Source organism: Mustela putorius, unplaced genomic scaffold (genome assembly GCF_011764305.1).
Source record: "Mustela putorius furo isolate JIRA1106 unplaced genomic scaffold, ASM1176430v1.1 tig00003850_pilon_pilon_pilon, whole genome shotgun sequence".
Taxonomy (NCBI): domain Eukaryota; kingdom Metazoa; phylum Chordata; class Mammalia; order Carnivora; family Mustelidae; genus Mustela; species Mustela putorius.
Window position 1 is genome coordinate 15316325 of NW_025422002.1, and position 12191 is coordinate 15328515.

At 51.7% G+C, this 12191-nt stretch overlaps 1 protein-coding gene across 1 annotated transcript in view; it reads left to right on the top strand.

Annotated features, from left to right (window-relative positions):
- LOC123387236 (IQ motif and SEC7 domain-containing protein 3-like) overlaps nt 1-9278 on the top strand; it is a 123988-nt gene extending 114710 nt beyond the window's left edge. Inside the window, exon 2 of the mRNA XM_045063378.1 lies at nt 9132-9278. Within this exon, the coding sequence (XP_044919313.1) occupies nt 9132-9246 (115 nt within the window). The 3' untranslated portion in view covers nt 9247-9278. The remainder of the gene's footprint in view (nt 1-9131) is intronic.
- Nucleotides 9279-12191: the final 2913 nt, after the last annotated feature.

Sequence of the window (12191 nt, forward strand, 5' to 3'; positions counted from 1 at the left end):
GCATCAGGCTACTTGCTCAGTGCAGAACCTATTTCTCCCTCTGCCTTCCACTCCCCCTGCTTGTGTACACATGCTCTTTCTCTCTCTCTCTGACAAATAAATAAAATCTTTAAAAAGGGGGGGGGCTACCATATGGTTCAGCAATCCCACCTTTTAGTACCTACCCAAAGGAATAGAAATCAGCATCTCAGAGATATCTGCACCCCCATGTTCATTGAAGCATTGTTCAATAGCCAAGACTTGGAAGCAATGTAATGTGTATGACTGATGAACAGATAAAGAAAATGTGGTGTAGAAAAAAAAAAGAAAGAAAATGTGGTGTAGAATCTTAATGGAGTATTAGCCTTTAAAAAGAAAGAAGGGGGGCGCCTGGGTGGCTCAGTGGGTTAAGCCGCTGCCTTTGGCTCGGGTCATGATCTCGGGGTCCTGGGATCGAGTCCCGCATCGGGCTCTCTGCTCAGCAGGGAGCCTACTTCCTCCTCTCTCTCTCTGCCTGCCTCTATGCCTACTTGTGATCTCTCTCTGTCAAAAAAAAAAAAAAAAAATCTTTAAAAAGAAAGAAGGAATTCCCGCCATTTGCAGCAAGATGGGTGAATCCGGCGGACATGGTGCAAAGTGAGATAAGTCAGACACAGAGGGACAGACGCTACAGAACACCATTTACATGAGGAAGCTAAAATAGTTACATTCATAGAAGAAGAGAGTAGAGTGGTGATTTCCAGGGCCTGCAGAGAGGGAGAAATGGAAGGAACAGAGTTTCAGGTATACACGATGAGTAAGTTCTAGAGATCCATGTGGCACAGTGCTTGTCACTAATAATGCCATTTTATATACATAAAACTTTTGATGAGAGGGAAGATTTTTAGGCTGTGTTCTTATCAGAAAAAAATAAAGAAAGAGGGTAGGGGAGGTGATGGATGTGTTTATGGTGTAGCAGTCATGGTTTTACGGACGTTACTTATCTCCTATGTCATCAGATTGTATATGCTAAATACAGGTCAGTCATACCTCAAGGCGGTTAAAAAAAAAAGAGAGAGAATTTGATCCAGGTTGCTCGAGGCCTCAGGAATAAGGTCATGGGACACATTTATAAACCACATTCGGTGGTGGTAAAATCACCTCTATTGTTGTTAATTTATTATTGAACAGAGGTGGCTTAGGATGCCACAGTCTTTGGATTATATAAAAAGATAGAAAACAAAACCTAGATGGTGGGATCACAGATGATTTTTTGCTTGTTTTTCTTAAACTTTTCTGTATTTCTTCCAAGTGAGGGAAAAAAAAAAAAAAAGAAAAGAAAACACAACAATAGAGGTGATTTCAGCATCTGAATGTGGGCCAGTCTCAGTGTTTCGTTGCAGACACCAGAATCCAGTCTTTCTGGTTTGAGCAGAGTGAGAATTATTCTTGGGTGTTCAGACTGAGATTCTAGGACTACAAGGGGAATCAACTTTGATGCACCATGACCAGGGATGACATGGCCTGGACAATCACCTAACTTCATCCGAGACTGTTGCCATGGAAATAGCACTGCCTGTGAAGCTCAGCCTGCTGCTGTTGGAGAACTAGATTCTACTCCCTGCCAGCCAGGCACTCCATCTTGACTATGCATGGTGCTCACATCCACCTTCCACACCTCAGGAAGGCATCTGCCCAGAGCAGCTGAGACCGCCTGCAGAGCCCCAGCTGCAAGGTGTCTGGGAATGTAGATTTCCGTTTTTTCCAGAGGCTGCCTAATGTCCACAAGGCATGGAAGGAGGGGATCGGCATGCATGTTTAATGAATCAGTCTGCAAGTTCCAGCACAGAATCAAAACAAGAACAACAAAAATGGTCACTTATACCCTTGACCTTCTGAAATCCACCTGAAGGCTCAGTCATCCATTGTGTTGTCATAAGGACATCAGGAAGCTGTCTCGTAGTCCTGAGAGCACCGGTCACCAGAGGCCCTAGCCCCAGCCTCCTCAGTACACACTGGCTTGACTTGCCTGGGGGTTTGCTGGAGACCTCTTGGCCACTTAGCGTGGAAACTTAGTGTCTCCAGGAGACTTCAGTCGGTGCCCTGGCTGCCTTGCCTCTTGGCTAGGAGAGCTCTGCTCTGGCTTCCAGGGCTTCCTGGTGGACCAGCTTCCTCTTGGCCACAGTTTTGGCCTTATGCGTAGTGGGCCGCGTGATCAACAGCCATGATGAGCTGCCTTCTCTTCCTCGTCTCACTTCCCTACCCCCTTGCCTTCCCCTCCCATATAAACTCCTGGCACCAGAATCCTAACCTCCAGTGCATCTGGGGCAACACAAACGAAGGCATCATGGCCTGAGCATGCGCACACATAGAGCCTCATGCCGGCTCCAGGCGTCGGTTGAGTAGGTGTGAGGCTGCGTCTGTGACCTTGCATCTGTTCATACCAATCTGTAACGTCATCCTGTTCTGGGTTCTCACCCTCTCTGGCAGGGAACCAGGGAGCTCCAGTATACTGTCAACCACCTGCCACCTCACCCACGCTGATGCCATGGTCACACATGCCACAGGACCTCACCCTCCCCAGAATTCTGCCTAACCCTCCATGCGCCTTCTCCCCACCTCATGCCCTAAGACCATGATGAGATGCTGTGGGGTTCAAAGATGAACATGTGGTTCCGGATATGCCACCTTTGGTCTAAAAGGGGACTGCTGGGTGCTGCTGTTAGTGTGTGAGTTTGCCATCAGCTCCATCATGGGTTCTTGCAACAAACGTCCCCCTGCCCCCTGTAGCCTGCTGGGTGCCAGGCCCTTTGCTGGGCTCTGGAGCATGGGGATACATCCTCTACTAGAGAATCACCCTTCTCTCCTGCACCGTGGGTCTGCCCGTGAGCAGCTGCCCAGCAGCCTAGCGGCAGGAGCTCGAATTCTCAAATTATACTTCAGGCAGGTGGTGAGAGAAGCAGCTTTATCAAGCAACCACTTTGAGTCACGCATGCGCCTTGTCTCCTTATAGCCTCCTTGGGTGCTCTTATCATCCCCAGTCCACAGGTGAAGAAACTGAGGGTCATAAAGGTTGAGTGACGTTCCGAGGTTGCTTGGCAGCAATAAGGGGCAGCACTGGGGCTGGGACCAGAAAGGTCTGACTCAGGGTCTGGTCCCATTCCCTGGTATGTCCTGGCTTCTCAGACATAGGACATCCCAGTATGATGGGCTTTCAACCTGTCTGCGTCCTTGCAACTCAACCATTTAACCAGGATTCTCTGCCTCGTCTTAGCACCGGAGACTGTGCAGGGCACCTCACAAGTCCCTTGTCCTCGTGGAGCTTCCCTTCTTGAGGGAGACAGACACAGTAAACAGGCACAAATAAGAGCGTTTCAAATGGGACTGAGGGAAGGCTACCCAGTTGGGTGATGCGAAGGAGGAGGATTTTCTACTGCTGCGTCACAAACGACCCCAACACTTAGCAGTTTACGGAAGCAATCGTTTCTTATCTTGGTGTGTGTGGGTCAGGAGCCCGGGAGCAGCCTAGCTGGGTGGGTCTGACTCAGGGACTCTGAGATCGTCAGTAAGCCGCTGGCTGGGGCTGCACCAGCCGAGGGCCTGGGAAAAGTACCTGTAAGCTCACTCGTGTGGCTGGTGGCAGCTGCCTCTGGTCCTCAACACGTGGGTCTCTCCACGGCTGCTCACAAGGCAAGGCAGCGTGAGAAGTCGAGATGGAGATGAAGAGGGAGACATGCGCACACACACACACGTGTGCACACGCACCCATGCCCGTGGGCACTCGGACCCACGCACGTAGGCACACACGTGCACACACACAGCCCCTGCTTGCTTTTTTCTGCCACAGCTCTGATACAGCGGAAAACAAAACAAGAACCTCGACCACAGCTCCTGGGGATCCTCAGTCCTCTGTGGCTTCCTGTGGACAAATCTGGAGCGTCTTCCAGCTAACAGAGCGCTTATCCGCACCTTGTTGCGTTCGCTGGTGGGGGAAGCATCACACACTTCTCTGGGCCATTCTGGTCTCCATCACCTGCCAGCCACAGGGTGGGGGATGGGGGGTGAGGGGGGGCGTGACCTGAGTTCCTGTGTGCTGAAGTCGCTCGAATTGCTGGGCAGGGAGTCCACAGTCCTTCTAGAACAAGGGGTTTACATTCAGGCATCTGGAACACACGTGGCTGGGAAATAATCTGCTTTTCATTTTACTCTCTCTGCTACCAGCAAGTGCACGGGGGAGTTTGGGCATGGAGTTTGATCCCCCCTATGGCCCCGGGCCTGGAGGTTTGAGGAACAAAGCAGGGACTCTGTCTCCACTTTTAAAATAACTCATCACCTTGTTGAACAGTTGTTCACGTTTCCCATTTTGAAATGGTGACTTACACATGCAGAGGACATACAAAATGTATATAGACACACGTGTGTATATATGTGTAGGGGTCAGTGTAAAGACTCACTTCAATGTGGGCACCTGTGTTCACCAGTCAGGCCCAGCAGCCTGGAAAGCATATCCTCTGACAGCAAGTCCTCTCTGGAGGTGATGTGTGCCCTGACTTTTGTGACAGTCATGTCCCTGCTTGGCTTCACTGTTTAACTCCCAGGTGGGCACCTCTCAGCTGCAGCGCTGAGTTTTGCCTGTTTTGTTTCTGTCCGGGGGATTGTGACTGGGTAGGCCACTCCCCCTGCTGCTGGGGGACCGCCAGAGCTTGTGTGGTATCCTGGCTGCTCGGTGTCCCTGGTTTTGTGTGGATGGGCCATATTCATCCATTTTCCTGCTGTAACACATTCCAGCTTGGGGCATGTCTTGTGCCTCTTGTGGGTCAGGGGGTGCTCTTACTTTCCTGGGTAACACCATCTTTTCTACCATGGAGCATTTACGTGTGCCAGACCCTTGGATGAGCTGGGGAAACGAGGAGCAGTATTCATTGAACCATTATCCAAAGAAATCTTAGCGGCAAACTGACCCCTGCTGTGGGGGAGGGGCAGACTGCTTGAGAGGCCCAATGCGGAGGGAGGCCTGGCTGAGTTTGCAGAAGGTGGGCGGAGATGCCCCCCTGCCAAATGAGAGACACGGTGGTAGAAAGTGACCGATGGTCATGGGGTGTTAAGTACATAAAGCACTGCAGGTGGGAGGAAGAGAGTGTGCAAAGGCCCTGAGGCTGGAGGGGGTGATAGTCAGCTCTGGCTGCCATAGGACCATGAGACTGGGCGGCTTGCATGACAGATGTTGATTTTCTCACAGCTAGGGAGCCCGGAAGTCCTGGGTCAGCCTCTGGCAGAGTTGGTTTCCGCTGAGGCCTCTCTTCCTGGCTTGCAGTGGGCTGCCTTCTCATGGTGTCCTCCCACAGCAGAAAGTGAGCAAGCTCCAGTGTCTCTTCCTCTTCTGGTGTCGCCATCCCCGGGGCCTCACTAAACTTTACACTCCTCCTTACAGGCCATCTCCAAGTATAGCCAGACTGTGCGTGGAGAGGGGAGGGTTCAACGTATGCATGTGGGGGACACAAACATTCAGTCCATAGCAGGGTTGAGGAGGATTTGAGGGACTGGAACATTCCTAGGGCAAGAAGTGGGGCAGCATTTGGGTTTTCACAGACTTAGTGATTTGAAACCACAGTCATCATTTCTTTACTAGGATTTCACAGTTTGGGCAGGACCCATAGGGACAGCTCTTCTGAGCTCTGTGTCACATCAGCTGAGGCTTTGCTCACAGTGGCCGGCAGCTGGAGGCTCAGCTGGGGCTGATGGCTTAGCGCCTTCCCCCTCTCCCTCCCCCTCTTCATCCTCCCCCTCCCCATCTTCCTCTTCTTCCTCCATGTGGCAGCTTGGGCTTCCTTTTAGCATGGCAGTCGGTTTCTAAGAGCAAGAAGGCAAAATCTGCCAGTCGTCTCAAAAGTTAGGGCTGAACCAGGCAGGGGCGTCATTTCTGCCATGACAAAAGTCACAGAGTCCAGGTACAGCCACTGGCCACTCACATCACAGACCTTGTCTTTTTTTTTTTTTTTTTTTAAATAAAAATGGCATCTATTTAAGGTGTACCACGTGTTTTGTTGTACACGTATACAGTAAAATGGTTACTATAGGCAAGCTGATTACCAGGTTTTCCCTCCTCACATAATTGTCTTTGCTTTCTGTGGTGCAAGCCCCTGAAATTTCTTAGCAAATTTCTGGTATACTGTCTGGCATTATTACCTGTGGTTACCATACTGTATGTTCGATCTCCAGACTGGCTCATCCTACAAAAACTGTGTTTTTTAAACTTGTAGAAAATTTCAAACACACTCAAAAGTAGGGGAAACAGGGTCAGAACCCCTCCCCAACTTCACCAGTTATCAACTCACCGCTTATCTTCCCTATCCCCCCCCCTTCTCCTTCATGTGATACTTTCTCCAATTTGTGAACAAAACAGTACATATTCTGAAAACACTTGTGTCAAAAGTGTGCAGCAGGGTGGGTTTCCCGCTGTGGGCCTCCCAGGAGAGATTCCGGTACCCAGTTCCAGCATGTGTGTGTGTGGGGGGGTGAGTTCCCACAGTACCAAGCCATTCTCTGACACCAGCTGTGTGTCCTCGGATTCAGCCCCGTTCTGTCCCTCTCTACTGGGAGAGAGCCTCAGAGCGCCCAGGTGAGCTCCTCAGTTCTGCTCTCACCCCCACTTCAGACGCCCCTTCGTTGCCAGCTTAGCTTGTTACCTGTGTTTCTCACTGCCTGGCTATAAGTCAGAGGTTCCCGTGACTTCCCCCTCGGGTTCAATCAATTTGCTAGAGTGGAACTCTAGCTTTAGAGCCTGGCTGCTTCTACAAGAACGTGACTCAGGAACAGCTTCAGCTGCGTAGCTGTCAGGTCGGAGAGATGCACAGGGCAAGGGGACAGGGAGGGGATGTAGAGCTTCCCTGCCTTCTGGACGTGCCACTGTCCCTGAATCTCTGTGTGTTTACCAGCTGGAAGCTCTTTGAACCCCCTCTGTTTGGGTTTTTATGGAGGTTTCATTACATAGACCTGATTGATTACATCATTGGCTGTTGGTGACTGATTCATTCTCTAGCCTTTTCTTCCCACCCAGAAGGTCAGGAGGTGGGACTGAAACTTCCAACCCTCTGTTCTTGGTCGGTTCCCCTGGCAACAAGCCCCCATCCCTAGGTGCTTTCCAAAAGTCACCACATTAACATGAACCTAGTTACAGTGGAAAGGGGCTTATTAGGAATGAAAAGACATTTGTTTCACGTGAATTGGTGTGCTCTGAAGTGATTTCAGGGACTGAGGACTAGAGACCAAATAGTAGAACAAAACATGTTTCCATTGCTCTCATGGCTCAGAAATTCCAAAGGATTGGGGGCACCTGGGTGGCTCAGTCAATTGAGTCTGACTCTTGATTTCAGCTCGGGTCATGATCTCTGGGACCTGGGATCGAGCCCCAGGTCAGGCTCAGCACTCAGTAGTGAATCTGCTTGAGACTCTTTCACTCCCTCTCCCTCTGCCCTTCCCCTCCAGTGTGTGTTCTCTCTCTCTCTCTCTCAAATAAATAAATAAATAAATAAATGTAAAAAGAAAGGAAGGAAGGAAGAAATTTGCAAGTTTTGGGGTGAGCGGGGAACTATGGACCAAGACCAAATATATATGAGAAATACATTTTGGTGATCTGAGTGACCAAATATATATTTTTTATTAATCATTATTTTGCACCTGGGTAACCAAGACCTGGATCAGGACCCAAACATGAGCAGCACCCGCAAACCCCCAGAGCCCCCTTCCATCACCACCCCAGGAAACTCCATCCTGACCTCTAACGGGATGGAAGGATGTGGTTTGTTTGTCTCCCATTAAGGGGCGACAGGAAATAGCCTCCTCCATGGCTGGTCCTGCCACTGAGCACTTACACTGCCTCTGGGAGCCTCAGTCCCTCTTCGGCAAATGAGGACCATGCCAGGCCTGCCAGCTTGCTGTGAAAATCAGTAGCACACGTCAGGGCCGGGCCCTGGGCTTGACACTGCGTAAGGACCGAGTGCTGGTTGTCTCTGCTCTTATTTCCCGTTCTGTACTGGCTGAGTGGGGAGATGGCCCATGGCCCTGGCAGGTGCTGCGTAGCTGGCTGAGAGCTGGGGACAGCTGGAACCTCCCAGACAGCCAGCAGCTAGTGATGTTGAGGACCCTTTATGGCATCCTGGAGAAACGTTCCTGCGCCGGGCCATCAGTTAGCTTGAAAGACAGCCTGGGTAGAATCTGTCATTGACACAGCAGACATAGGAAAGGACACGGGATGGTCTCGTAAGATCAGCAAGTCCAGCTCCGTGAGAGAAGCCGTTCCTCTGGGCTTCAGTGCTGATGGGGCCATATGCAGCTAGTCAGTAAAATTACTGAAAAGGGCAATTTGAAAAAAAAAAAAAAGACTTTGGGTTAAGTGTGTTTTTATTAGCTCACTGGCAGTAAAATCCAATTTGGGACTTCCAGGGATTAGATTCCCGAATGTGCTTGCTCTTAGCCCTTTGCTCCATCAGACCCTGGGAGCCTGGCCATGGCTTTAAAGCCCTTCGCTGTGAGCAGTTTAATCTCCAAGTCCCTTTCCTTTGGCTTGCTGAGCGCAAAGGCACCACTGTCAGTGGATGCCGTGTATTTCACAGTCTCCGTGAAAGTTCAAGTGTGCGCGATACGATCTAATTGTCCAGTTCCTTGACATTCAGGCTTGTCTCCTTTGTAAAGTGGTGTAATTGATTTCTGGGTACTTGAAAATGGAGCCGGTAGTGGGCTCTATGCTGGAAATACCAAGTAGGGGATGCAGGAAGGCCGGCTGCGCCGTCCCCGCTCACTCATTCCTTCCACCGCTGCCTCGCAGCGCCCAGGGCACAGAGTTTTGGAGCCACAGGCCCCGTTTTGGGGTTGCTCCCTAACTTCTGGGATGTTCTAATCCTGGGAAGACAATTATAATCAAGGTGATGTGCCCTGGAGGAGGTTGGGAAGCCGCAAGCTTCCAGGAGGAGGTGGTTTTCAGGGTGGAGTTGTAGGTCAAAACCTGACAATGGGACGCCCTCGGGGCTGGACCTGGGAGCAGTCTGCTGAGGCTGGAGAAGGGCTCTCAGGGTCCTGGGGACCTCGTGGGTTCCCACATCTAACGTCCTCATGCGGATCCCCCATAGTGGAGGGTACTTCCTTGCATTCTAAGTGTGTGCTCTCTCTCTTTGCAGGTCTGAAGGAGAAAGTTCCCGGAGTGTCAGGTATGTGTTCATCAGCCTCCACTTGTGTGTCTGGGTCCGAGGAGAGGGCGGCTTCCAGAAACCATGTGCTTTGATTTCTCTCTGATGAGGTCTCACCAGGTCAGAGCCCTGCTCCCTTGCCGCCCCCGGCCCTGGTCTGCCCCCCACAGACCTTGGCCATGCTCTGTCTGCTGGCTTCATGTCCTGGAGCAGCAAGAGCCCTGGTTTAGGGTGCTGATTCTAGAGTGACCTTCCTGGGGGAGTCACCTGGCTTTGTGGTGGTGCTGTTCCCTCAAGGGCTATGGCGGTGTCTGGTTTGGCTAGACTGTGACTTATCTAAGACAGGAAGCTTCTCAGCTCAGACAGCCCCCGGGACCTGACTTAGGAGGTTTGGTGGAGAGGCGGGCTCCTGCCAGCCTTGACTGATGCAGTGTATCTCCATGGCACATGGAGAAGATGACGCTTGCAACTGAGACATGTCTCTCCCCAACCCCACCAGTGGAGGGTCGTGGGGGGTCATCATGGAGTGGGGTCACAGCTGGGGATACTGACTGTAGGACTGGTAGGAACCAGATCCCCCGGGTGCTAGTGCCTCAGCCCAGGGGGCTGGGGCCAGGCAGGTCTCAAGGCTTGAGTTGCGGGACCAAGGAGGCCATGAGGGATGGGAGACGGTGGGCTAGTGATGAGGGTGGGAGAGGGGAGGAGAAGCAAGGAAGCCACTAAAGAGCCACAGGGACACCCAGGCCCATTGGCAGCAGATGGGATTTCAGGTTTCTGGCTGGTTTGAATAGCACTGCGAGAGTGCTGGGAAGACAAGATGCTCATCCTGAGCCTGGAACTGGGAAATTCTGGCTTCAGTGGGGTGCTCTAAGCAGCCTGGGGAGAGAGAAATACAGATGGGTGACCGTGGCTACATCCTGGGGAAGTTCCGGGAAGCAGCATAGGGAGACCCCATTCTGTACCCGTGCACTTAGCTTTAGCTTAACCCAGGAGACATGCGTGGTGGTCCCAAGCCAGGGAGGCAGAATAGGGGGCTGTGGGAGAGCAGGGTCCCAGCAGGAAGCAGAGGCCCACTCAGGGTGTGGGGAGGGGTGCTGAGTAGAGTGTCATATGAGGGCTACCAGTAGAGTGAGGGCAGATAGCCACTGGCCTGAGAGGGGAGAGGAGATACATGTAGAGATGGAGAATGGCTGAGGCCAGGAGATGCTGGAAGAGGGGCAGCTGGGCATTCTGGAACCATTCCCCACCCCCACTGCCAAATATATGCAGCTGTGAGAACCAGGGAGGGTGCCCTTGGTGGGCTGATGGGGGAGGAGACCCCTTGAGCAAAGCAAGGGGCAGGTTAGCATGTACCTCACATTATATTTTGGGTAATGAAAATCAGATATAAGAACATGCTTTCTTGCTTGTCATGTTTGCATAAATAAGCAATGGCAGGAGAGGCAAGCAGTCATTAGAATGGTCCCTTGGGTGATGGGGAACAGGGCGGGCAGGGACAAGAGTGGCTGTGAGCCTTCTGCAAGCGCGTACTGTGCTGTTGCTTGAGCTTAGAACCGTGCAAATATATTCCCCACCCAGAATACTTGGTAAAAATAAAGAGCTGTCTTAAGACAGGGTGAATTACCAAGATGGGGTGAGCATCCTGTCACTGGGGTATGCACCAGCATTGGAAGGGGATTCACATGGGGAAGGGGGAGGAGAGGGCCCTCAGCCCCTTGCCTCTCTCGGCTTCAGGATCTGCACTTCCCCCTCTGATACACTCACCTGGAATTTTCTAAGACTGGTGGGCTTGCACCAGCAAACTCAGCCAAGTTCCTAATTGAATGGGTGCTAGGAGACGTGTGAGGGGGTGGATGTTTGGCCCTAAACACCCCGCCCACCCACCCAACCCCCCGGGGCTATCAGGAAGCTGAGTTTTGTAGGATAGGTATTGGAAGACAGCCCTGAAGCAGGAGCGTGATTCCCCCACGGAGGGGGAAGGGTGGAAAGGACATTTTGGTGGGGGGAACAGCATAGGCAAGGATCTGTGTAGTGAGAATAACGAATGGCTGGGAACGGGAGCAGGAGCAGGGGACTGTCTGCAAATTGGAACATATGTTTGTAGCTCAAGCCAAATGGTTCTCGGCAGGACATGCAGAGATGAGGCAGGGAAGAAAACCGGTGGGAGTCCAAGCAGAGAAGGCTGCATCTAAGTTTTTCTAAAGGCTCCAGAACCCAACCCCACAGTGACTTCTACTCTGCTGCGTAGACTCTTGGGACAGGCCCAGAGACCTTTAGGACTCATGGTAGAAGCCACTGCTGGGACTTTAAGATGATGTTGTCAGGACTTGACTGCGTCTCTGTCTTGTGCCAGGCATGTGCTTTGCTCTCCAGGGAGCTGTCACCACAGGGGTCAGGCCTCGGACACATGTGCCACTCTCTGCTCACTAGCATGGGGTAGGCACAGGGGCACAGGATAGGAAGACCCCCAGATGGTTCAGATCTGACCCGTTCTCTGTACTTCAGCTCAGTACCCTCAGACAGCTGCAAACTTTGTTTCCCAGGGAAGAATGACCATGAAGCCTCTTCCTAAAGGGACCCTGGTCTTCTGCCAAGTGTTCGTGGATGAAATGCCCTTCCCCCTGCTTGTGCTCCTTGGCTTTCTGTGCTCCACTCTGATACCCATGTTCACTTTGATTTCTGTCCTAGTGACTTGAGCACTAAACCCCCCAGGAGGAGTAAGGAACCCAGATGAGGCTGCCCCCCCACCCAGCGTAGAGCACAGAGCAGGCACCAACAGGCTTAGTGGACTGAATTCACCTTGGTCTCACTGGGAACCCCGGGCACAATGCCTTGTCCACAGAACGGGCACAAATTACTGTTTGCTTAATTGGATTCAGAACTCATAAATATTTTCAGGCAATAAACTGGAAGGGGAAAAAAAAATTGGACCATCTACTCTGCTCCGTGGAGAACTCCCCTCTCCCCTTGCTTCATCCCCCTTTCCACTATAAACACCAAAATTCTTGGGGAGAGGGGCTACATTTGACTCAGAAAGGCAGTGCCTGGATT